The 23,749-nt window shown below is 37.2% G+C and overlaps 1 protein-coding gene across 14 annotated transcripts in view; it reads left to right on the plus strand.

Moving 5' to 3' along the window:
- KMT2C (lysine methyltransferase 2C) overlaps positions 1–23,749 on the plus strand; it is a 200,517-nt gene that overhangs the window by 140,224 nt on the left and 36,544 nt on the right. For 11 of the 14 annotated variants that reach the window (XM_074868992.1, XM_074869002.1, XM_074868983.1 and 8 more), the window contains 14 exons: positions 160–225; positions 1,720–1,932; positions 5,510–5,638; positions 7,507–7,626; positions 10,213–10,343; positions 11,975–12,161; positions 17,975–18,079; positions 18,431–18,478; positions 19,632–19,769; positions 19,946–19,978; positions 20,061–20,180; positions 22,228–22,366; positions 22,633–22,847; positions 22,964–23,037. In XM_074868992.1, coding sequence (XP_074725093.1) covers positions 160–225; positions 1,720–1,932; positions 5,510–5,638; positions 7,507–7,626; positions 10,213–10,343; positions 11,975–12,161; positions 17,975–18,079; positions 18,431–18,478; positions 19,632–19,769; positions 19,946–19,978; positions 20,061–20,180; positions 22,228–22,366; positions 22,633–22,847; positions 22,964–23,037 — 1,718 coding nt within the window. The remainder of the gene's footprint in view (positions 1–159; positions 226–1,719; positions 1,933–5,509; positions 5,639–7,506; positions 7,627–10,212; positions 10,344–11,974; positions 12,162–17,974; positions 18,080–18,430; positions 18,479–19,631; positions 19,770–19,945; positions 19,979–20,060; positions 20,181–22,227; positions 22,367–22,632; positions 22,848–22,963; positions 23,038–23,749) is intronic. The other 3 variants (XM_074869011.1, XM_074869021.1, XM_074869048.1) reach the window with 3 other exon arrangements.

Consider the following 23,749-nt stretch of genomic DNA (forward strand, 5'->3'; position numbering starts at 1 on the left):
GCTGAAAAGCACTTTATTTTGAAGGTGCTAGTGAATGTTGCCAACAGTATAAATTAGGGAGTTTAACAGAACTGTTTGAAGGAAAATTAATTTGATAGTTTCAGTTTAAATCAAGTCACTATTCTTAAAAGTTGAAATGATTTTCCTTATATTTTTCAGTGCCTTCTTTGGACTGTTGTGATTCATCAGTTGGAGCTCAGATTATTTCAAAATCAAAAGAACTAGGTAAAGAATGTAAATGCTTAATCTTTGATCATTTAGCGTATTTTAAGGGTACATTTTTACATGAGACAAAAACTCCTTTTTCTATGATTTTATAACACACAGCATTAACTATCTTTCAGTTACCACAGCATGCTTTTTTTTTTCTCATTCTCTCTTCTTTCTTCTCTTTTGCCTGCCATACCTGCAGTATAATAATTACTTTAAATTATGCTTTGATATTGCAGATTTAGTTGCTTGCCTTAATACTAGTGGTGATAACACAGTAGGGCTGAGTCAAGCACGTACACAAATGTTTACAGACTCAAGCTGTAGGAGGACAGAGCTTTTCTGTATTTGTCTGGTTTGTGCTAGGAACGCATATAATAATATGTGAACACATATATAATCTTGACAAGCGTACTCACAAGTCAGTTTTTGTAATGATAGTACCTAACAGCTTCCATCATGTTAGGACAGCTTCCATCATGACAGATTTTTTTTTCCGTTTGATACCACACAAATGTAGTTCTGAGAGAAGGTTCTCCCCTCAAATCTTCAATCTGAAAAAGAGTATGCGATTTTTATTTTTTTTTTTAAAACAAATGCTTTTATAGTGCAGTGTAAGAAAACAGTCATCTGGGAGGAGAATTGCATTCAGAACTAGCTGTGTTTTGAGGTGTGAGATGTTACATGAGAAAATATTTTTGGTAAAAGGGAACAAGTGTTATGATGTTTATATGCTTTCAAAAACTGTGTTACCAAATCATTATTTAATTGGCTCCAAAGAGCTGAAGCATCGTTGCAGCCTCTACATTATTTGGTAATTCCCTGAAAGTTCCCAGACCTCCACTTACAGGGCCCTAGCACAGGTGACAGTGCTTTTCTACATGGTGAGTTAAGGAGTGTTAAGAGTTTATTGATAGACTCAATGGTCATATAACAGCTTGAGGAGGAAACAGTCGTGCAGGTCTTGGGAGACGTGACTTCTACCCATGATTTCCAATCTGATCTTGAGCAGCTCACTTGATATAACTTGGGTTTTGTCTGCCTATAAAATAGGACTAGTAACTTGCCTGAGTTACCAAGAGTTCTGGGAGGAGGCTTAAGGTCATTAATAAGATTATGGTGCAGTGCTGAGGGCTGGATGAGGGTCTTGACTGATAAGCAACAGGGACCCAAAGTAAGACTTGCACAGTTTTCTGTGACTGCTAGGGATACAGAAATACCCTGCAAGGCACCAAGTTTCATAATCAAGTCATTCTTTCTAATGAATCCTTGATGTAAGTTGTTTTGTAACAATATAATGGATAGTTGGTGCATTTGACATCAGACTCTAAATTATAAAGCTGTAACTGCAATGTGTAAGACAGTATCAGATATCTCTGTTTTATTTATACCAATTCTCTCACTCATGGATCAACTCCATACATGTGGATTATGAACTATTCCTAAAAAGCTAAGACCTGTAAATTAAAGAGTTTTATATTGCTGTTATGATTCATTTAACTTTTATAGACCCACCGAAGACATACACCCAGGATGGAGTCTGCTTGACAGAATCCGGCATGTCTCAGTTACAGAGCCTAACTGTTACAGTACCAAGAAGAAAACGGACGAAACCAAAGCTTAAACTGAAGATTATAAATCAGAACAGTGTGGCTGTGCTTCAGACACCCCCAGATGCCCAGTCAGAACACTCAAGAGATGGGGAGATGGATGACAGTAGAGGTAGCAGTCTACTTTTGGCGTGTCTCATATCTTGGAGTGTTGCAGTACATGTGTGCATTGCAAATATCCCTGGGAGTTTTTTATTATACTTGTATGTTCTGTACTGAATGCTTTATGGAAGTTATTTGAAACAGTAGTCCTGGCTCGTTGTTGTCCATTTCAGGGATTTTTCTTGCTGTTCTGTTTATGGGTCATCCATCCTATAGGAAGCTCACCTTTCTAAGGCTGGCAACACTGGAAGTACTAGTTGTCTTTTTTGTCTAATCCTTGGGTTACCTTTAGGAAATACTGTGTACTCACTGAGTTCAAGTGTATTTTGAGGCTCTCAAACTTAGTACAAACGCTGTTTGAAAGTGGTAATGTTGGCTCAGCAAAGCGACATCTAAATCAATGTAAAGCTCGTATTTAAAACAAACAGGAAAGTGGAGTAGAAAGCTCTTTGCTAAGAGTATGTCTCTTTCTGAAATAAATAATGTGGGATGACCTGAGGGTCTGAGGGGAAAAAAAACATTTTCCCTGTATTTCCATAGACAAAATGAACATTTTGTTTGTCCTCATCTCCAAATAGAATTTGAGTTTGGGAGGGAATTCTGGGTATTGCTCTAGTTCAAGTAGGTGATGCTGTATGTAGAGTCCTACCAAAGGATTTCAGGTTCCAGGATGGAGGTATCCTTGTAGGGAGGGGAAGATTTAACAGTGTTTTTGTGGCCTCCAAGGCAGATGAGAAATGAAGGGATCTGGGCTAACACTTGTCAACCTAAACACATTCCTGTGTATGGGGATGACATTTCAGTCAATGGTAAAAGCCTTTGGGAAAGCTCCTTCCACCACAAGTCTAGACATGGAGAAAAGATCTGTGCATCCCAGGGCCACCAATACTTGTCTCATCTGCTTCCCTCACAGCTGAGCAAGCACAGCAGTCCCAGACAGAGGAGACCAAAGGTGGGAGATGAGAGTGGGAAAAGCACGTAGGAGCAGCCAGCCCCACTGTTCAAATCCCCACTCTTCAACACTAGAAACAGCAGCCAGCATGGTGCAGTACCGTTCTCCTGTCCTCTTTGCCATGGTCTGGCTGTACATCCTGATAAGTGTGTTGGTAGAATAGGTGTTAAGCTGTGACCTGGAGAAGGGCTTACTTAAATGACAGGTGTGAAAGTCATTACATGAGTCATGCAGGGGGGAGGAATAGAGGAACACAGGCACCCCACCACAATCTAAAGTGCTTTCGGTTCATGCAACATTGCCTCGTTGTTAATCAGATTAAATTTCATAAGATGCTTTTTTTAGATACAGAGTGTACTCGAGATAACTGGGTAGTTCAACCATCAGTGCAGTGTTAACTTGTTGCTTAGGTATTGCTCCCATTGATTAGGACATTCTTACCTTCTGCTGTTGACTAGAAGAGTATTTGTTTTATAATAGCTTCCCTTTATTTGTTTATAACCTTGAAAACTACTTAACTAGTTGTTTTTCTTTCATTTTCTTCAATTTTCACAGGGTTTGGTACATTATCCTAGATTACACTGACTCTTAAATTTCATCTCATACTTTTATGTAGTCCATCAGGTGGGTTGTTGAAAGCAAAAAAGCTTTTGATGTAGTCCATCAGGTGGGTTGCTGAAAGCAAAAAATCTTTTGATTTTGGTTTGAAGGCATCAAGATAGAGAATTAACCACTTCCCCTGTTCTTTTTCAGTGGTTAATCATCTTTACTTTTACAGACGTGTGCCTGTTTTCTATATAACTTTGTCTAACTTCAGTATCTGCCTGTGGGTTTTATAGGTATCCCTTTTCAACTAGATAACAAGATATACAAATGTAATAGCAGAGTATGAAAGGGAGAGCCAAAGCTTCACTTCTGATCACCTTTCGTTGCCTTTTTGAGAGTTAGAGCACATTCATACGTGTGACGTTAACAGCACAGCATGTACATCATAGATTGGCTGGATTTCCTGGAAGCTCTGCATGTGCTCTGTAGAGTGGATCAGTGCCTGCTCTCTGAATGTCTGAAGTTTTTGTATGAGCATCAGGATGAATAAAGCTGTGGCACAGCTTTGATTGGAGCAACATAGTGTAGTAATTCCAGGCAAACAGGAATAACTCTTACTTCAACTCTGAAGTTCCAGGTGGAAAAAAGAGACTGTATCTGAGAAAACTGAGCTTGTGGTAATTTTGTTACCATCTCATCTGTAGGCTTTCATCAGGTTAGGCATTTCATCAAGTGTTCCACATTTTAAAGCCTACTTGAAAGTTCAGCTTGCTTCAGGAGCTTCAGCTTTGGTAGACTTAATGTAGGTCTTCTGCAACTATTGTTAGATCTAAGCTTTGTAACTGAATAGAAAGGACAACTGTGGGATTTAGCATTCGGCATACCACTTTGTGTAGCAGGACATGTTAGTACTCAAGCAGGTTTCTCTTCTTGCCAGAAGTGGGCACATTGCAAAGAGGCTCGCCCATGCTTTTAAGGGGAGGAGGGAATTGGCTGTGGCCGTCAGTGGGGACTGCTTTTGCCAAGCAGTAGAACTGCTTTTTTGTTGGTAGAACTCAGAAAAGTCTTCATTGATGGGAAGGCCTGGTCCGTGACCCAGCCTGTGGAAGAGCAAGGGTTGTAGTTCTACCACAGCAGACGTGGTATTTCTCTGTGTGTTCTAACAATATTTCTCTTACAACTGTATGTGGTTTTAGACCATATAGAATTATACACTTAAATCCGAAGCAGGGAATGAGAATTCTGGTATCTTTTCAGGGGCAAGACTATATTCAACATTTCAAAAGCTTCACAGTAAAATGAAGATGTGAGGTCATTATGATACTGACATTTTGGGATACCAGAAACAGAATTAACTCCCTCTCTCTTCAACACCAAAGGCTTTTTAATGCCATCATACTTTACATCAGTTTCTACCCTGCTTTCCCATAGAATATAAACTCTAACTCAAAATTACAGTCTTCATCTTCAAGGCTGAGTAATTCCTTTGGGCTGAGTTTTCTATTATATAAGTCAAATTTGTCTTCATAGATAAGTCAGCTTTCAGTCAGTGACACCGCTTCTCAGTGACACCGCTTCAAGTCAAGAACCCTCTAAACTAAGAGTCATTAAACATTACCTTCCAAGTGCAGGCTGCAGTTTTTTCAGTCTGTCTTCTCAGTAAATAAAAGGCCTACCAAACAAAACCTAGGCGGACAGTAAACAAAACAAAGTATATCTTGCATGACAAATTGTATCTGTATTCCTTGATGTATGGCTAGAAATTGCTCAGACACTTAGAAAATGTGATAGCACAGGCTTCTGAAAGGGGCGCCAAAAAAATTTCTCAGATTCGCAGATAGTAACTAGAACATTCATTCTCTGGTTTTGTGTATACATCATCTCGCAGGAAATGTATGTATATACTGGGTCTTTGTGTACAGATAGGGTGGGTTTCCCAAAAGTGTTTAGTGAGTATGAGTATCTATCACCCTTTTGAAAATTCTGTCATTCTCATCCAGTTTTTCAGGAATCAGTCAGATGTAGAAATTTTGGAAAAATGTCTTCTTTCCCTTTTCCAGTTAAAGTTACCATTGCCTCTTTTCTGCAGAAGGAGATCTTATGGATTGTGATGGAAAATCAGATTCCAGCCCAGAACGAGAAGCTGTGGATGATGATACCAAAGTGGCAGAGGGAGCTGATGGGATTAAAAAAAGGAAGCGAAAACCATATAGACCTGGTAAGATACAGTAATTTATGATTGCATGTTGCTTGTTTGTTTTAGCACTTTTTTTCTGTATAATTAAAAAAAAAATTAGCAGTATGGAATTCTGAACTATTGTACTGCTAATAGTTGATTTTAGATTTTTTTCACTGTTCTGTTTAAAATAATTTTTAGTTCTCTAAATGGAAAGTATCAAAATACATTTCCAAATGTTGCTGCTCAGCAGTACTCCTGTTCTTAGTACGCTGTCAATTGCTGGTTAGTAATTCCAATCTATACCTTGTATTGACTCTTAACTTGATAGGAAAATGTTCTGTATTTATACAATTGACGAAGGCCAGTTTTTGTGTCTGTATAAGTATGTATGTATATGTATCTGGCAATATCTGAACTTCAGAGGACTTTTTGGAGGTATCTTATGTTCTGAAATACTTGATAAGAGTAATTTACTAAATATTTGCAGATTATTTCTGGCAGCGAATTTTAATGATTTCGGTTATTGGATGAATTAATTTATTTTAATTTATTAGTGCAGTCAACTTTTAACTATCTTGACCTGTGTCGTGGGTGCAGAAACACTTGAGCTGTCTCCAGGCAGAAAAAGCTAGAGAAACCTAAGTGACTCCTTAGGAAGTAGCTCTGATTCATTAGGGCTAAACTGAACCCAAGATAATAAGCTCTAGTGAGACACTGCCTGGCTTTTTGAAGAGCCCCTGTATCACATACCTTGGTATATCTCAGAATCTGTGTTAACGTGTTGGTTTTATGTTTCGTTATGCAGCTTCCCACTACTGTGGATAAGAAGTTGATTGTAATCTTGGCAGTCATAAGTACTGTTTTTGCCAGTCACACCCATCCTGCTTGCTCTAACGGGCCATATCATCTGATTATGCAGATAGTAGGGGAGGAGAAGAGAGGCAATGAAATGATTGAAGAGGTGAAGGCAAGGAATACAGTGAAGGAAGGAAAGGAAGTAAGAGTTACAACGTGGTCCAGTTTCTTTTGCTTCTCTCTTAGTAGCTAAACCTTTTACCCTCCCCATGTCATTTCCCACACGATTTAAGAGCCTTGTCTCAGCAGGTTATGCCCATGTGTATATTGCCTTCCATTATGGACCCACCCTGGGGATGGTGATATAAACCCACATCACTTAACAGAGATTTCCTTTTTCTCTACAACTAATGTACCTCAACAAGCCATTTATTTCTTTCTACTGCTGGGTCCTCAAGAGAAGAGACTTGTTTCGTTTGCTCGGAGTGGTTTTGGATCATGAGTTGAGCAGCCATCTGTTAGTTTTCTGCAGCCAGCAATTTCCCTGAAAAATGAAGCAAACCTCAATCTGATGCATGTACATACATACACACCAACTGTAAAGGATCAGGAGCACTGCAGTCAATCTCTAGTGAAGGATTCTGGAGTTTCAGGCAGCATGATGTTGATTAATTATCTTTTTATTTTGTGATGTGTCCTTCTCTAGTACCATCATTTGGAGAGGTGGACTTTCTAGAGCAATTAGTAGTTTGTTTTATGGTCCTTTAAGGTTCTTTATTAGGTTTAATTTCATAGGTTGACTTCTAATTCTAGCGGTTCCTCAGCTTGCCAAGGGATGGGAAAAACAACATCTGAAAGTTGCCAGGTTTGGTGATTTGAACTTCTTGTGGTCCTCAAATTCTGATACTTTTAGATAATTACATGCATACTCACTGAGACATTAGGATTCAGAAAGGTTTTGTAAAACTCTGAATGAAAACTACTTAAGTATGTCAGATTTGTTCTTAGACCTCGACAGATGCAGTAGTTCCCTCTACCTGCAGAATAATCTTGACTGTCATTTTTACTGTGAAAGCTTTAATCAATATACTGCATTTTTGTTTCCATGTTAGGTATTGGTGGATTTATGGTACGTCAGAGAAGTCGTACAGGGCAGGGAAAGACTAAAAGATCTCTCTCCAGAAAAGATTCTTCTGGATCTGTTTCTGAGCAGTTGCCTGGCAGAGATGAAGGTAAGTGCAGAAACTTGTTTTTAAATTTTTGTTCATGCTTAATGCAATAAAAATAATGCAACTCATCAACGTACAATTCTTTCCAGAGACGTGCTACAAAGGAAAAAGTTCTTTCTGTTTGTCATGATGACTTCATTAGTTCAACTGAAAATACTCATTCCTACATACTTATAATTTCAGCAGAGCCCATGATTTGCAAAGAAACTGAAACAATGAATTGTAGTCTATTGTGGGAGATAAATAGTGAGGATTATAAGGATTGTTGTATTGTTCAAAAGCTCTGTTTGGCCTAGCTTTGACCAGTAGAAGAGGAAAAAAAAAAGTGTAAAAAATGAGGTATTCTGAAACAGCTTCCTCTAGATGTAGTCCTGATCCAGAGGTGTCTTCTGGACCATCAGTTTTAATATTCACTAGTGTTCCATGTTCCACAAATGTGTCTGATAATTTTATGTATCTGTTTATGCTCTGAAAAATCCTATATTAATGAATTCAGCAATATAATATTGTTGCATGAAGAAGTAATTCCTTATTTTAAACTGGATATCTGAGAATTTCATAACCTACCCTCATGTTTTCTGTTATGAAAGGTGATTTTTTTAAAAAAATAATTCCATATTAATTTGTAATACAGAAAGATTTTCTAGACATTTGTCATATTGCCCCATCAGTTGTTGTCTTTTCCAGGGCTGAAGAATCCTACTCTGTTTGTCTCTCTTCTCATAGCAAGCTGTTTTAATGCCTCTGACACTAGTACTCAGTAGATTGTGTACCTAACAAGAAGTCAGATTTTGTTTATGGGCCTTGTTCTCTTGCTTGCTATGTGTGATTAGACTAAATTATTTCATCCATCTGGATTTGTTCACACTATCTAATCTAGAAAATATTGAGGTATCATTAAGGTGAGGTGTGGAATATATTTAGTTCAGAGCCTGTTTCTTATAAAGTCAATAGAAGGAAGCATCTGATTCTAAAGGTTGGCTGATATCATCTCAGTTAGAACACTCTGGTCCGGCCTTCCATTTCTCCTATTACTCTCATGTGTCTGTTTAGCTATTGTGTTTTTAACCTTTCTAGAGCCAGATCAGTTTCTTGCTCTATATTTATTTGTACAACATGGTGGAGACTGGATCTTTACTACAGCATCCAGACAGTATTAAAAACTAATAGGTAAACGTTATCCTTGCTTGCATTTGTAGAACTACTTTATGAAGCCAACAGATTTTTCTTTTATCAGTGCAACCCAGTATTCTAGCTAGGTCCCCTGTTCAGATAGAATGCTTGCTTTCTTTTTAAAATTAGTGTTATAACTATGTTTTTCTGCTTTGTAAATATTATTTCAGTATAGTATACTACATTGTTTCAGGTAATTTTGCTTTAAAGTTTTTCATTTATATAGAGATCTGCTTCTTTAAGTAAAAAAAAAATGGCTAAAAAGTTAATTTGACGTTCTGGGTAACAGTACAATGCATGTTGTTAAAAAGGGGTATTCTTAAACAAGTATTCGTCAGTTAAAAGTTTGAGCTTCTTTTTGTCTGCTCAGGCACAATTGCTTGTTAAGAAAAAATAACTCAGAAAATCTTTGTATGTTTTAAATCATCATAGCTTGCTGAGAGCCTGCTCCTCAGCTGCCACTACTCCTCAGCCTTACCGTGTTTTTGCTAATCTTGTCGTGTTCCATGCCCTTTCTCTGCAAAAGCTCACTCTCAAACAATGCAGAGGTCACAGTGTCGGTGAGCCTCATTCTACTGGCTGTCCTCTGAATATGGTACAACAGATAATACAGTACAAAGCATAGCTGGTTTTACTACCACAATAGTATAGTTTCTTAAATAACTTCCCAGGATCATTAACTTCATGTAATTAGCTTTGGCAACACGGAAGTAGCAGGACTTAAAAAGTTCTGCTTTTACCTGCGGTGTTTTACGTGGCATGTGGGAGTAAATTACTGAATGGTTGATAAGCACTGTGTGCTTTTGTGCTTATTAGAAAAAACAGTACTCTGGAATACGATAGCTGAATAAATGTGTAATTTTTCTTGAAGGGCTTCTTTATAGATTTTTTTTTTCTAGCCTGTTCATTATTTATAAGACAGTTTTTTCTCGAATTTAAAAAAAAAAAAAAAAAGGTTTTTACTTTCAATTTGAGAAAAATTATTGTGTAAAATGAAAGGTGATTCATATGTAAGTCAACATTGATGATTTTGGAGATACCACTTCAGTGGAATTATCTCTCAAGTGAACGGCACCTATAATTTCTCTCAAATTGCCAAATTCTTAGGTGGCTTGGAGATACGAAAGTTTAAAGTCTCTCCGCAGCCAGTGAGGTACAACAAGGCAACGATGTGACTAGTATCACATATGGTATTTCTTACTGCCGGAGCTCAGATGATCAGATGGCAGTTCACAGCTGGCTAGATAAAAGCCACCTTTAGAATACATCTAGAATGATACTCAATGAACCCCTGCACCCAGATAGGTAGCAAGGTACATGAAGTATGCTGCCACTGTACCTTTAGAGCAAGATACTGATGTATTTGTATTGATGTATATATACTTTATGTATTTGTACCTGAATGTTACTTTTTAGGTTGGACAGAACAGTTGCCAGACACTCCAGTTGAGGAGTCTACCCCAGCTTCTGAAAGTACTGAGAAAATAAAAAAGCGTTACAGAAAAAAGAAAAATAAACTTGAAGAAACCTTTCCTGCTTACTTGCAGGTAAAGCTGTTGTTATACTTCTTGTGTAAATCCATTTAAAAAACAGATCTTTCATGTGTGTCGATTCATGGTTCATTTAAATCATTAATGTTTCTTTTCTGATTCCCAATTTATCATTCAAATGAAATGGGTTTTCTGTAAAGAATGTTCATAAGTTTATGCAGAAAGCTGTATACTATGTTAAATCTCCAGTCCTCTGGTGTTATTTCTCAATGTATAGATCTCTACTCGTTCTGAGAGAGGAGGTGAGAGGGAAGGAAGCCTTTCTTTTCTCTTGGAACTGACACATGACGTTTTCAGCATTCAACTTGGCAGGATGTCTTAGCCCGATCATGCCATTTCCTCAAGATACTAATTTTTCTTTTCAGAAGATTATAGAACATGATTGGATAGGGGAAACTTGTTTTCCTACAGTTTTGTGGTTTTATAAGCCCTACATCTCCCTACCACAATATTCTCTGCTCTCTCCCCTCCCCTTAATTCTGTGATATCCTAGCAGGTAGGAGGTAGCAGTCATGGATAATAACCAGGATATTAATAGTGATTGAGCAACTTACCTAACTTCAACCAGTTTATAAACTGACTGGTTTATATATGTCTTTCACAGAGAACATTATTTGGCTTGCTCTTCTTCTCAGCCACCTTTTTCATGAGAACTTTATTATCTTACAGATGTTCACCAAACTTCATGACATAGACTATATTGGGATTGAAAGCAAAGAATTGACAGAGAGGCAGAACAATCTCTGTCTAAAAACAATTTGTATTTCATAAGTGAGTTGAAACGAAAATACTTAAGCAACATTTCCTTTGGATTAATGAGGATATTTTTTTCTTAATGCATGTTTTACTCCTGTAAAACATAGAATATTTCTTAGATTATTCTTCTGCTTATGTTTGAATAACTGATACTGAAAAACTAGCTTTATTTTTAGCAGCTGTATCCTAAATCAAGATTTTAAAGACTATATGAAAACAGAAGTTCTTATTAATAAAAGTTGGCTTGAAAATCTGGTAGCTTGTTGTCAAATTACTGAGTACTCAGGCTCAGGTGAATGATAGCTGTTATATAGGATGTTAAAAGTTACTAATGTAAGTTAAACATCTTTAGGTGCTTTGTTGCTGTAGCTGGATGTTAGGATGATTTTGTGCTAATTGAAATGCAGTGTATGGTCGTTCTAGAATTTGGACCCAGTGCACTTGCATGCTTTTAATAAACTACTTGTGTGGCCTTGATCAAGTTGCCCAGTAGTATTCCCCTTCTTCGGCTGTCCTTTTTGTGCGAGGAGATATATTTTAAATGCTGAAGAACTTGTGATATATAATAACACTGTTTGATACAGTGTCTCTGCTACATACGCATAAGAAGGCTATAGCTTTTGTATATAATCTAAGGTTTGAATTTAATCATGAAATATTAATAATGTAGCTCCCTCAGGTAAGTTGTATCCACCATATCCACGCCTCATCACCTGAAAGAGATACTGCCATACAGGAATGCATGTGAGACCGAGACTGTGTTTTTATATTTCTAGTAATCATTGGTTTTTAATTTTAACATTGTCATTTACCCAACTTTTTCAATAAATACAGTGTTCTTCCTACATTGAATCATTTTGTCTTCTTTGCAGGAAGCTTTCTTTGGGAAAGACCTATTAGATACCAGTAGACAAACCAAGTTGAGCCTAGATAATTTACCTGAAGAATCACTTCCACTCTCGTGTAAAACAAATCTGACCACCAATTTCCTGGATCCTTCATCTGACCCCCTTCTTAGCTCAACCTCTACTCCAGCTCAGGCAAAACTGGGACCTCAAGGTATACAAAGCTAAAGTTAGTGATAATTCAGTAGTCTGATTTTGTTGTTACAGCTGAGGCTTTTCCACTCTCTTTTCTACTTTTCTCACACTGTTTATCTGATATATTTTTTATCATTCTGTATATTAACTGTCCTTGTGAAGTTAAATGACATTGATAATCAGTGATACTCAGCTTGAGGGCTCCAGCTGTTTCAGAAAGAGCAGTGGATGGCACAACAATTGGCACTTAATGCAAATCTGAAACTCCTTGACTGTAATGTCTATGTCTATAAAATCTGTGAAAATTAATTCTGTGTAAGAATTAAGCATACAGATCCATTATAGAAGATGACAAAAATACTCTAATTAAAAGATATTTTTAGTAGTGCCGTGAACATTAGTTGGATGAATATCATCCAACTTCTATTTTCTTTAATGTTCTAGATTATTTTAGGTTGCCAGTCTCCTTGGAATTTTTGGTTCACCATGTCCTTTCTGAACATGAGTGCCCTTTCTAGGTACAGTTTGTAGGCCCTAGGCAATCTGTTGCTATTGCAAAACTTCACTGAAGTTACTGCTGAGAGTTTTGCAAATAGCCAGAGGGTTGTAAAGTGCTGCTGGAAGGGCAACTTCACACAGGCAATTAAAAACAAAAACCTTACTGTCCTCCTTCAGATTATTTTTTCTCTGTGTCTCGTAGTATATGCTGTTAGCTAGAGGTGTCTTACCATTTTGTATTTTTAAAAAACTATTTCTTGTGTATATTAGTTACTTTGTGGCTTGTATTTCAGCTTGTCCTCACAAGTTTTCCCATCTAAAAATATTTACACATGTTGATACAGTTTCCCATGTCCAGAGAGTAATTTGAAGAAGGGTCGCTTATTTGTGATTGTTACTCAGTGAAAATCTGCTAAATGAAAAGCAGAAAGCTACATTATAATTAAACATTGCTTGTCATACAGTTGAAATTGTGAGTAACAGAGAATGCAAAAGTTAACTTCCCCTGAAGGGGAAACCACTGCAAATGGAGTGTTTCACGGTCTGGATTTCATTGGTTCCAACACTACAAGAAGATATGCTCACATAGACTTTTTTTCACCCTAGCATTCTTTTGAAGCCATAGAAATACAGATTCAGAAGTCTTTGCTGGCCTATCCAACTGCAAGATTAAAGTCACTAATGCTGATGTATTATGGTAGTATAAGGTTTTAGAAATTCTTTAATTTAATGTTCTGGTTTTCCAACATTTGAAAGGAATTTTTTTTAAAAGTGTTTTTTCTGAATAAGCAAAGTTGTAAAACTTTGTCATTTCCTTTTCTTTTTATTCAGAAATAAATCTTAATGAGGTGGCTATTAGTAAATAAATCACTAGCAATGGTTTTCGTGGATAACCTACTGTCTTTCCCATTTTATATATGAGAGACTTAAAGGACAGTGCTTTCTGGCCATAGGAATGTTCTCAACAATTGTGTCTCAACTGTTCAGATTTCCAGCCAAAATTGTGTCCAGATGGAGCTGTTTGTTGTAGTTGGAGCACCAGTGGGTGAAGTCATCTGTCAGTATTGATCAGTTCCAGTGCGATTTTTCTTAACTCTTTCATTGTGACTTTGTGGGAGGCAGTTATTTCCACAATAGCATCTGCATGTGTGAGAAACAGATTCATTTTGAGTGGTGGAGACCCTGGTAAATTGGCCAGCTGCTGAGCTAGCAACAGTCACATCTTTCCTTCTGTCTGGTATTGCAGAGGAGCTGGAGGTGAGAAGAGTGTCCCAGAGCACGTGTGATATTTCATCATACTGATACAGACCTGGCCTTGGAGTGGGAACAACATGAATTGCTTTATTCACTGCACTGGGAGGCTGTAGGACTCTGTTGTTACCGACTGTTATTTTCCTACAGTGCCATTTCTCACAAGGATTGCTGACTCCTGTGAGAGTACTTGCTTAACTGGATAGGTCTTTTCCACAAGGAAAATGTTCTCTTGGAAACTCCACTTGTTTAATCCCAGGATTAAGGATTAGATACTCTTGTTCATCTTCCAATGAGTTGTCAAGCATCTAAAGAAGTTATCCTGTTTGCTTTGCTTTTCAACATGTGCATAGGCCTGCTGGGGAGTTGAAAGTGATGTGTTCAGTCTGCTCATGAACTGAGAGTGACATGTTCTGTGACTGTTTATTCTTAGAGCTTGGTTAAGGATAGCTGAAACTTTTGCTACACAAGATTGCAGTAGTGATGGGTATTGGCAGAGCTGGCCAGAAGAGGGTTTCTGGAGTCCTTTGTTTACTATTAATTTCTAGTATTCTAGTATGAAGAGAGCTTTAGGCTCCCAGTTCTGATTTCTGTCTGGCAAAGAGGTTGCAGTTTTTGTTTTCAGTTACAAGACTCATATTTCCTGTGGTTTTATAACATGTGTGGCACAGTGCACAGTGTATTCTGCATGGGACCAATCCTGAAAATCATTTCCAAGACAGTGCTAGAGCAGAGTGCAAAGGCTTGCTCACTGCAACACAGAGCACCAGATCTCCAGGGTCTCCCTGGCTGTTCATGGGTAAAGTTGAAGGTGCTGATTGGAATGTGTTGCATCCTGAGTGGTCTGAGAACTGTCTACATCTCCCTTGAGTTTCTTGACCTGGGTGTCTCTGAGAAAAAAGAGGCCACTGGTGAGGTGTGTTCTGTGAAGGCTCTGCCAATGTGATCTTTCTTTAGTTTGAAATGGCTTAAAATCAGTGTATTTTTTTCTAGAGATGCTGAACAGGTCATCTGTTCAAGCAGGGTCACCAGAGAATGCTAAAGAAATTCTTCCTAGACAAAAGGAGAAGTGTCGTCTGAGTCTCTGTGCAGCTGATTCAAATGCTGCTGGGACATTTTATAACTAGATATGTTATTGAGTGATTAAACATCTCAGGGTGGCTGCAGCCTTGGGAGAGGTGTTTTTATTCTTTCAGAACTTCATAAATAAATAAAAGTAAATGCATTGGAGGAATCAGGATCACGAGATAGCTATAGAACTGTGCTGTCTTAGAGATCCAGCATTACAAGCAAATAATTTTCCTTTTTGCTTTGTCTTAGTTTTCATCTCCTTTCTGAAAAAGTCAAATTAATGAGCAGTATTGAGCTATTTGTTTGGCAGCAGATGTCAACCAGCTATTGATTCTGATCTGAAGCAGCTGACTAAAGTGATTCAGTTGTTTCCAAGATAATATTTAGCACACATGGAATTAAAATTAGGAAAAAATAGAAGAAAAATGTAAAAATATGCTTTAGATTAGATGTCTTATATGAGACTTGCAGATCATAGAGTCTAGCCCTCCGCTATGACCAACACTCAGCCTTTTTATAGACTTAACAAGCTCCATTTTGAAAGCAGGTAGCTTTTTTCCAACCTACTAATCTCATCGGAAGGCCATTACAGAATCTGATTGCCTTAATGGTTAGGAGCCCTCTAATTTGAAGCTTGAATTTATTCACAGCCAGTTTGTAGCTGTGGGTGGTAAACTCTTCAGTTATATCTTTCCAGCTGAGCTCTTTCTAGCTACTTATTCAATATATTTGTATTCAAATTAGGAGTTGAATTTTTAGGGACTGTTCCCAAGCACATTACTAAGGACTGTGGAGAAAAACACCATAACATAAAATACTACAGAATAATTAAAGGCTGCTAATACAGTCTTGGTGCTTCCTTCATAAGGGCTTTTTTCTCCCTGATACTTAACCTGCCTTCCAGTAGGAATTGAGAAAAGTTAAAGAATTGCTAAAGTCAATCCTTTGCCTACCAGCCAGCTGAAGTCATTAACATCACCTTGCAGTGCCTGATATTAGTTAGTTACTTGCATAATTAGACCAAATTGCCAGAAGGAAAACAAGTATCTTGGGGGGGGGGGGGGGGGGCGGGGGGAAGCCCAAACCCAAAACCAAAAGCAAAAAACAAACCAAAACAAACCACCAAAGCCCCAACAGCTAGGTTCTGTTTAAAACCTTACATTTCATAGTACTTTTTATCAGGTTGTCCTGGTTTCGGCTTGGGGTAGAGCTAATTTTTTCCTTCTTAGTAGTGCTGTGTTTTGGATTCAGTATGGGACTTGGTATGAGAAGAATGTTGATAATATACTGATGTTTTCAGTTGTTGCTGAGAAATCAAGGACTTTTCAACTTCCCATGTCCTGCTAGTGCACAGGTGCTCAAGAAGCTGGGAGGGAGCACAGCCAGAGCGTCGGACCCAAATTAGCCCGTGAAATGCTCTGTATCATGTAATGTCATGCCCAGTATATAGATGAGGGTTGACCAGGAAGCTTGCTTGCTCTCTTCTGGGATTGTGGTTTCGGGATTTTCTCTCCTCTGGGATCACTAACCAGGAACGGGAACACAAAATAACTATACCCGTAAAGTGATGTGGTTTTGAGGAGCTTTTTAATACTTCTGTTCATATTAATAGGAGCCATATTCTTTATGTGTGTGTAAATGAACTGGTCTGCACTGACACGTTGATTCACATAGCTGAGCGGCCAACAAAAAACATGATTTAATTAGGGTGGTATCATCTAGTCTGCATTACAAAGGATAAAAGTAAAGAATAAAAGTAGTAAAGTGAAGAAAAATAATTTTAATTTTGACTTTCAGTAACTGTAGAAGGGAAGAGGATTGTCTTTGAAAAACAGCAGAAGGAACTTCTAATTCATAACGAAATTTAGCATCTTCAAAAGTAGCCTCATGAAATAAGTAAATCCTTGGCACCAGGCCTCTGAATTAAGCTAGAAATAATTTCCTGGGGCAGTTGGGTTGTAACAGTGGGCAAGATACCTGTATATGTTTGAAATTTGTTTGTTCTTTCACTTTCTGGTCCCTCTTCAACCTGCCCATATTTGTTCTCCACATGGTACATTTTATGATTTGTATTAACCCTTTTTCTCTGTTTAATTATATGCATGTTTACCATCTCATCATGTTTCATTGGTCTGGCAATGACTGCTTGTGTACTCATGATAGTCTGCACTGTTTCTGAAAAATATTTTTAACTTATTTATTTGTCAAACAATTTTTTTCAAATGTTGCACATCTGTAACAGTCCTAAAAAGCTAGTTAATAAAACCAGATGGGCCATTTGGAGTAATTTCTCTCTAATGAATTTGATGTTAAGAAGATAATCGTATCCAGAATTCATTAATGTTGCTAGGACCAGGCCAGTTCTTCCTAGATGACAAACAAACGTTACATTTCTACCTCTGGCTGTTCTCACTTCTTCAGGATTTCTTCTGATCTTAAAAATAGCATCTCCAATTTCCATTTACTTACTAGTGTTTCTTACTCTTACATTTTACTTCCTTATCAGGGTGTAGTAACTGGTAGCCCTGTAGTCGTAAGAAAGATAGGGGTGGTAAGAGAAGTAACTCATCACTTTCTTATGTTTTGGGTTTTTTTAAAATATTTCCTGTTGATTTGCTGTGAGCTGTGTCCTTTACAAAACCTGTTTGTTGACTCTTACATTCATAGGTCTTTGTGTCTTAGAGGTTGCAAGTTCTCACTAGGTCTTGGGTTTTTTTCCCCTAAAATCATCCAGTCTTTCTTCCACATGACTGATGACATTATCACTTTTACTGTATTGGAGAAAATACTGAACAACGTAAGCCTGTGAAGATGGCTGTAGTACTGGCTTGGAGGGGATGGTAGTCAGCACAGTCTCTCACCCCAGAGTGACTTGCAGTACATAACACACTATAGAAGGCCCTTATAGCCTGGTAAATCTGTGTTTGGGTTTATAGCTCAAGCTATAGTATGTCACCAGAGTCACGTATAAATGCCATGACTGGTTGATTTTATTTATTGCCTTTTACACAGGTAGCACCGATGATCCTTTAGCCGATCTTTCTGAGGTCTTAAATACTGATGATGATATTCTTGGAATACTTTCTGATGATTTGGTAAAGTCTGGAGATCATTCGGGTATGTATGTTTATAAGGTCTCTCCGGTATTTGTTTTCTTTTTTTTTCTTTTTTATAGATGTCTTTGTTTTATATCTATAGGTTATGCTCTAGGTGATTTCAGATACAGTTTTCGTATCTTAAGAATACCTTGGTTTGAGATGATTTTGTTGTCTCCTACCAAAAAAAAAATCCCCAAACTTTTCAACGTTTTGTTTTACTTGGCTCTTTGCTTTGCTGCTAAAGAGAGAATAAAATGTAGCTGCCGTTGTCTATCATACCTGCGTAGCTTTTTTCAGCATGCAGCTTTTTCTTTACTTTTTTTTGTTTTCGTGTTATAATCATCCATTTTATCTGGTTTGGGTCCTGTAGGTCTTGATTTATGCACTTTCCAGGTTGAGAACTCACCCTCCCCATTTGGTAAGAAACTAAACAATGGATGATCCATGGTTAGAAGTAGTTATCTTTCCTAGTGGTTTTAGCTGAAAGAACTGCATGTGTAGAAACTAGTACTCCTTTACTGTGTCACTAATTCATGCTTTCATTTTCCACTCTTTCTGTGGTGTTTGAGTCTAACACAACCTATAAACTCTGCACTCTGCATATAAGAGTACTGCATAAAGTTTTGCTTACAGCTTTTAAAAACCTTTCTGAGTTCCTGTGTTTCATGATACAAAACCATGCATTTTCTTGCTGACACTGTTAATTTTAATATTGCTTCTAGTAGTAGTGTGTAGTTTTTATCATAGTGGTATCTTCTGTAAATTAAAAGCATTTTAACAATGTGAGTATGTTAAAGCATGAATAAAGCAGTCAGCATCAGTCTTTGTTTCCAATGGATGATGATTCATCACTTTATGTAAAACACAGGTTGACAATTAAGTAGAACGGCATGTTTCATTATTTTAAATTTGTTTATATTTGGTATCTAATACAGAAATATGTTTTAAATACAGAAGTGTGTAGTACTTTTTTTTAAAGATCTTTCTCATTTGAGAGATTTATTGACTTGTAAAGCATGTTAGGAAATTTATGTAGTAAGTTATGTTTTCTCAGTACCAGCAAATCACTTTGTCTGATGTAACTCAGTAGTTGTGTTTGAAACAGAAACTGCTATGACTTGTTTGATATTGACTGCACTTCAACAGCACTTCAGTAGATATTTAATGTAATATTGTAAGAACATATGAGGTGAACCTTAAGGTACCTGAGAATGAATTATATTGACTACCAGTGTGATTGTTTTTAAAATGTGAAAAATAGTTATAGTGGAACTGTATACTGAGAACTATACACTCAAAAACATGCTGTACCTAAGCTCAGTAGTCTTTATTTCCCATTATTCCAGTTGTATTCTATTCAATTAACATTCCTCAAACAATACAGTAAACCGGAGGTAAATAGTGGGCAGTTTTGGTTACTTTTTCAAATGAATGTCTTATTTTGCCTTGCCTTTCACATCTTAGAAAGTCTTGGTTTAGTTGACAGCTCAGCTCTAGGGAAAAAAAAGTTGTGTTCTTTATACCAATAAATTTTACTATTTATGTCTAATTTAATATTATTCTTCCTTCAGCTGGATTGGATATTGGTCCCATCTCTGATGATCCTTCTTCTCTGCCTCAGTCAAACGTCAACCAGAGTTCACGGCCGCTGAGCGAAGAACAGTTGGATGGAATCCTAAGTCCAGAACTAGACAAAATGGTCACAGATGGTAATTTTTTTGTCCTTGATCTTGGTCTTCTAGAAAACTTAAGTAGAAATCTTCTCTTCTTTTCCTCAATTTGCTTATCTGTGTATTGTAACATACCTATTTGGACTTGGTTGCAGAATTAATTTCATTGCATCTTTTGATGATTACCCATTCTGTGTTGTATTTACTTTGTCCAGGTGCTATTCTTGGCAAACTGTACAAAATCCCAGGTACGTGTTCTATTCTTTGTTGTCTTTTATAGAATATAGTTTGTAAACAATGCCAGCCAACTCATGCACAGTGTTTTTGCAGAGCTAGGAGGAAAGGATGTTGAAGATCTGTTCACAGCTGTATTAAGTCCAGCAACCACACAACCAGCTCCTTTGCCACAGCCTCCACCTCCACCACAACTTATGTCTTTGCATAGTCAAGGTATGTTTCTTTGTTACTTTTAAAAACAGCAGCCTGATCAGGAGAATTGTGCATCCTTTAAATACTGATGTGAAAGTAGGACACTCCTTACTTTCTGCTACTGTTAATTTGTGGAATCTGCCATTGTTAATTTATGAAATACTATTCTAAAACTGTTCTGCAGGGGGTATGTGATTAACGTGCACCTAAATATTGCTAATAGAAAAGGACATTTATTTTAGATTTTTCTGACATATTGGAGCTTTTATTTGAGCTGACGCTTTCATAGTTTTGAAATTAGTCTGTGATTTTACTCTTTTAAATACTTTTGCGTACCTCCTCAAGGGTAAGGAAAGAGTCTGTATAAAAGTGGTTTACTGAGTCTTAATTTCCTTAAAGAATTCGTCTAGTCCTACCCAAATAATAGAGAGAAAGCTAAGTAATTTTGAAATGTATCTGGGAGATTATAATTTTTCTTTGTTACTACTAAAATTATCATGAGTTGATACAGCATATTCTTGCTCTTATATTGAAAGCAAGGGGCAGATTGATTTTATTTATTGTTGTTACCAGTAAACCATTATTTATTTCTTTTAGCAGTTTATATGAGCATAATTAAATGCGCTCATTTCTCATCAGACATCACCTCTAGTGGATTTTCCCTGAGCTCATGTAAAGAGTGTCCATTCTACTATACTGGTACTACAAAAAGTAGTATGCAAATTGATTTCATCAGTGAATTGATCATAAGAAGGAAAATTATTGGTTTCCTAGTTGGATAAATTTCCATGAAAAGGAAAGACTTCAAAAAGTCTTAGAAAGGCGAGAGTTTAAAGCAAATAATGAGGTGATTTAAAGCAAAAGATAATATAGATATCATTGCCTGTTTCCCAGTTACTTGAGTACTTGGAGATAACTTCAGCATTTGAGCTCTGTAAGATTGTTTAACTTCTTCCTGTGGGAACTGCCACAATTACAAAGTTTTAGATTTATAATTTGGTTCAGTTATGGTGTAATGATCCACATGTTTCTGTGAGATAAGTGGTTCAGTAATGGGGAAGCTTGCATGAAGTTTGAGCAATTTCAAATAAAATTAATGCTGTCTTCTCATAAAGACATGTGATCCTACAAGAGGCCTGACTCTTCATCCTGTTTGTTTGCCAGGTCTTCACAGTTACTGTATACTATCTATTTAGCAGCTATAATAAAGCATGTTCTCTTAAATTCTGAGTTACTTTCATCCAAACTATACTTTTTGCATAGTGTATGTAACCTATAGATCAGAAGACAGTCTCCTAAAGCATGAGAGAATGAATCAGTGTCATCCTACAGATGCATCTAATTCCTTGAGCTACTTCTGTGCTTTTAAGAAAATATGGGGACAACAGTTATAATCACACTTAAGTGACAGGGTTTCAAAGGCCAGTGTTAATTCTGTGTAAGAACATCTGCAAATACCATCTGCTGGAATGAATCTGCCTGTGCCACATTTGTAATATTATAATCAAATAAATAAAATTTTCTGCCTTCGTACTGCTAGGCTGGACATGTAATTAGAAAATGTTGATGCTCATTTGACTAGATTTATCTGTTTCATTGGTTACAAATTAGGGAGTTAGTAGATAATGAGGCTTACTTCGGTACACTGCTTAGAAGTCTCAGAAGAGAAAATGTTTAATTCAGGGGGCTAGAGATAATTCTGCAAGGACTGAAAACAACCTTCTCCATGCTTGCTGCTTGGATCTGGGTATAATAAATATGACAGACTAAACTTTACCCTTTAAGAATATACTTCAGTATCAAGCACCATAGCATGGGCTACTGCAGAAGTTTTGGAAATCCATTTTAAAAAAACCTGATTTTTCAGACAAGGAAAAAAAATCTGTGCAGGGATGTGATATAGTAGAAGAGAATCCCTTAAGCTTGTAGGGAAGCAATGTAAACTGATTTAAAATCTTAAAGCAATTAGTTTTTGTCAGGCGAGACATAATTTTTTCACTGAAAACTTCCACCTCTACCTTAAAAGTAGTCACCCTTTAAAACAGTAATTTAAACTTCTTCCTTCCAGGAGAGAATGCATTTCCAAGAGTGCCCCTTATGAATGGTCTGATTGGCCCTAACCCTCATCTCCCTCATACAGCGTTGGCTGCTGCAGGTGGACTGGGCACTTTCTCTCCCATTACCCAGCAACCATACACTGATACCAGGTAAGTCAAGATGGGAAGTAAAAAATATCTATGGTTTAGCATTTGTCACTTGGGAGGTGATGGTGTTACTAATACTGTGATATTATTAGTATTTAACTACTTAGTTCTTGACAGCCACTACAAAAACTTCTGTATTGTTGCAGCCTGTTCAGTACTAAAATAGCAAACAGAATAAGTACTTTGCTAATTGTTGTTTGTTGGGGGGTTTTTTTATATATATTGAGAGCAGTCTATCTATAAAACAAAACCCTTTTCTGATTTGTCAGGGATAAGAATCCAGCGTTCAATCCAATGGTAAGTGATCCGAACAGCTCATGGGCACCATCTGCTCCACCTTTGGAAGGTGAAGGCGATACAATGTCCAATGCTCAAAGAAGCACTCTTAAGTGGGAAAAAGAAGAAGCTTTGGGTGAAATGGCAACAGTAGCACCTGTTCTCTATACAAATATCAACTTCCCTAACCTGAAGGAAGAATTCCCAGGTGAGTGATTTACTGAATAAAGTTAAATATTTTGTAGCAATTTATGCATCTTGATTTGAAAGAATGTAAAACAGACTTATCGAAGCCTTGTGTATTAATGCATTTTTTGATTGCAGACTGGGCTACAAGAGTGAAACAGATTGCTAAACTGTGGAGGAAAGCAAGCTCACAGGAGAGGGCTCCATATGTGGTAAGAACAATTACCACCTGCATTTACATACTTCCAGCAAGCATATATTTAATTTACAAGGTTTTCATTGGTGTTTTTAAATAAATTAAGTTCTAAGGTTAGTGAAAGTTCACTTACTGCAAGAATGCCCTTGTAATTTAACTTTTAACTCTGAATACTTCTATCTGTATTCTTTGCTTTTCAGTCTTGGAACGAACTATATTAGTATTGTGCAATCTAAAGACATCAGCTGAGATGAGAACATTTGTGGTTCCCACTGCCTCTTTGCTACATTTGATGCATGCCTCGAGTATTATTTCCTCTGTCTCTTTCTGTACAGGATCTTGCCAGTTTCTTCAGAAGGATAATAACAAATCATTATGTGACTTTCCTCTCTTTCCATCTTCCCCTCTCACTAGTCTTCTTTTTTGCCCCGTTAGAGTTGCTGAATTCTTTCACCTGTTAAACTAACCATTCCAGAAGCATCAGTGCTCACATCCCTAATTTATTCATTTTCTTCTACTCCTGTGTTCTTGCCTTACTGCTGCCCTTCACTACTTACTCTCTTCTATTGCTTAGTGGTGGAAACTCTTTTAATATCTTCCATGTTGTGGGGAGTGTGAAGGACTCCATTTTTCTCTCCAAAAGCACTCACCTTCTTCACATCTAAGTCAAGTGAACACACAGATTTGTAGTAGCATTCTGGAGTTACGTGGTCACTGATTCCATTCTA

This window comes from Strix uralensis, chromosome 1 (assembly GCF_047716275.1).
Source record: "Strix uralensis isolate ZFMK-TIS-50842 chromosome 1, bStrUra1, whole genome shotgun sequence".
Classification (NCBI taxonomy): domain Eukaryota; kingdom Metazoa; phylum Chordata; class Aves; order Strigiformes; family Strigidae; genus Strix; species Strix uralensis.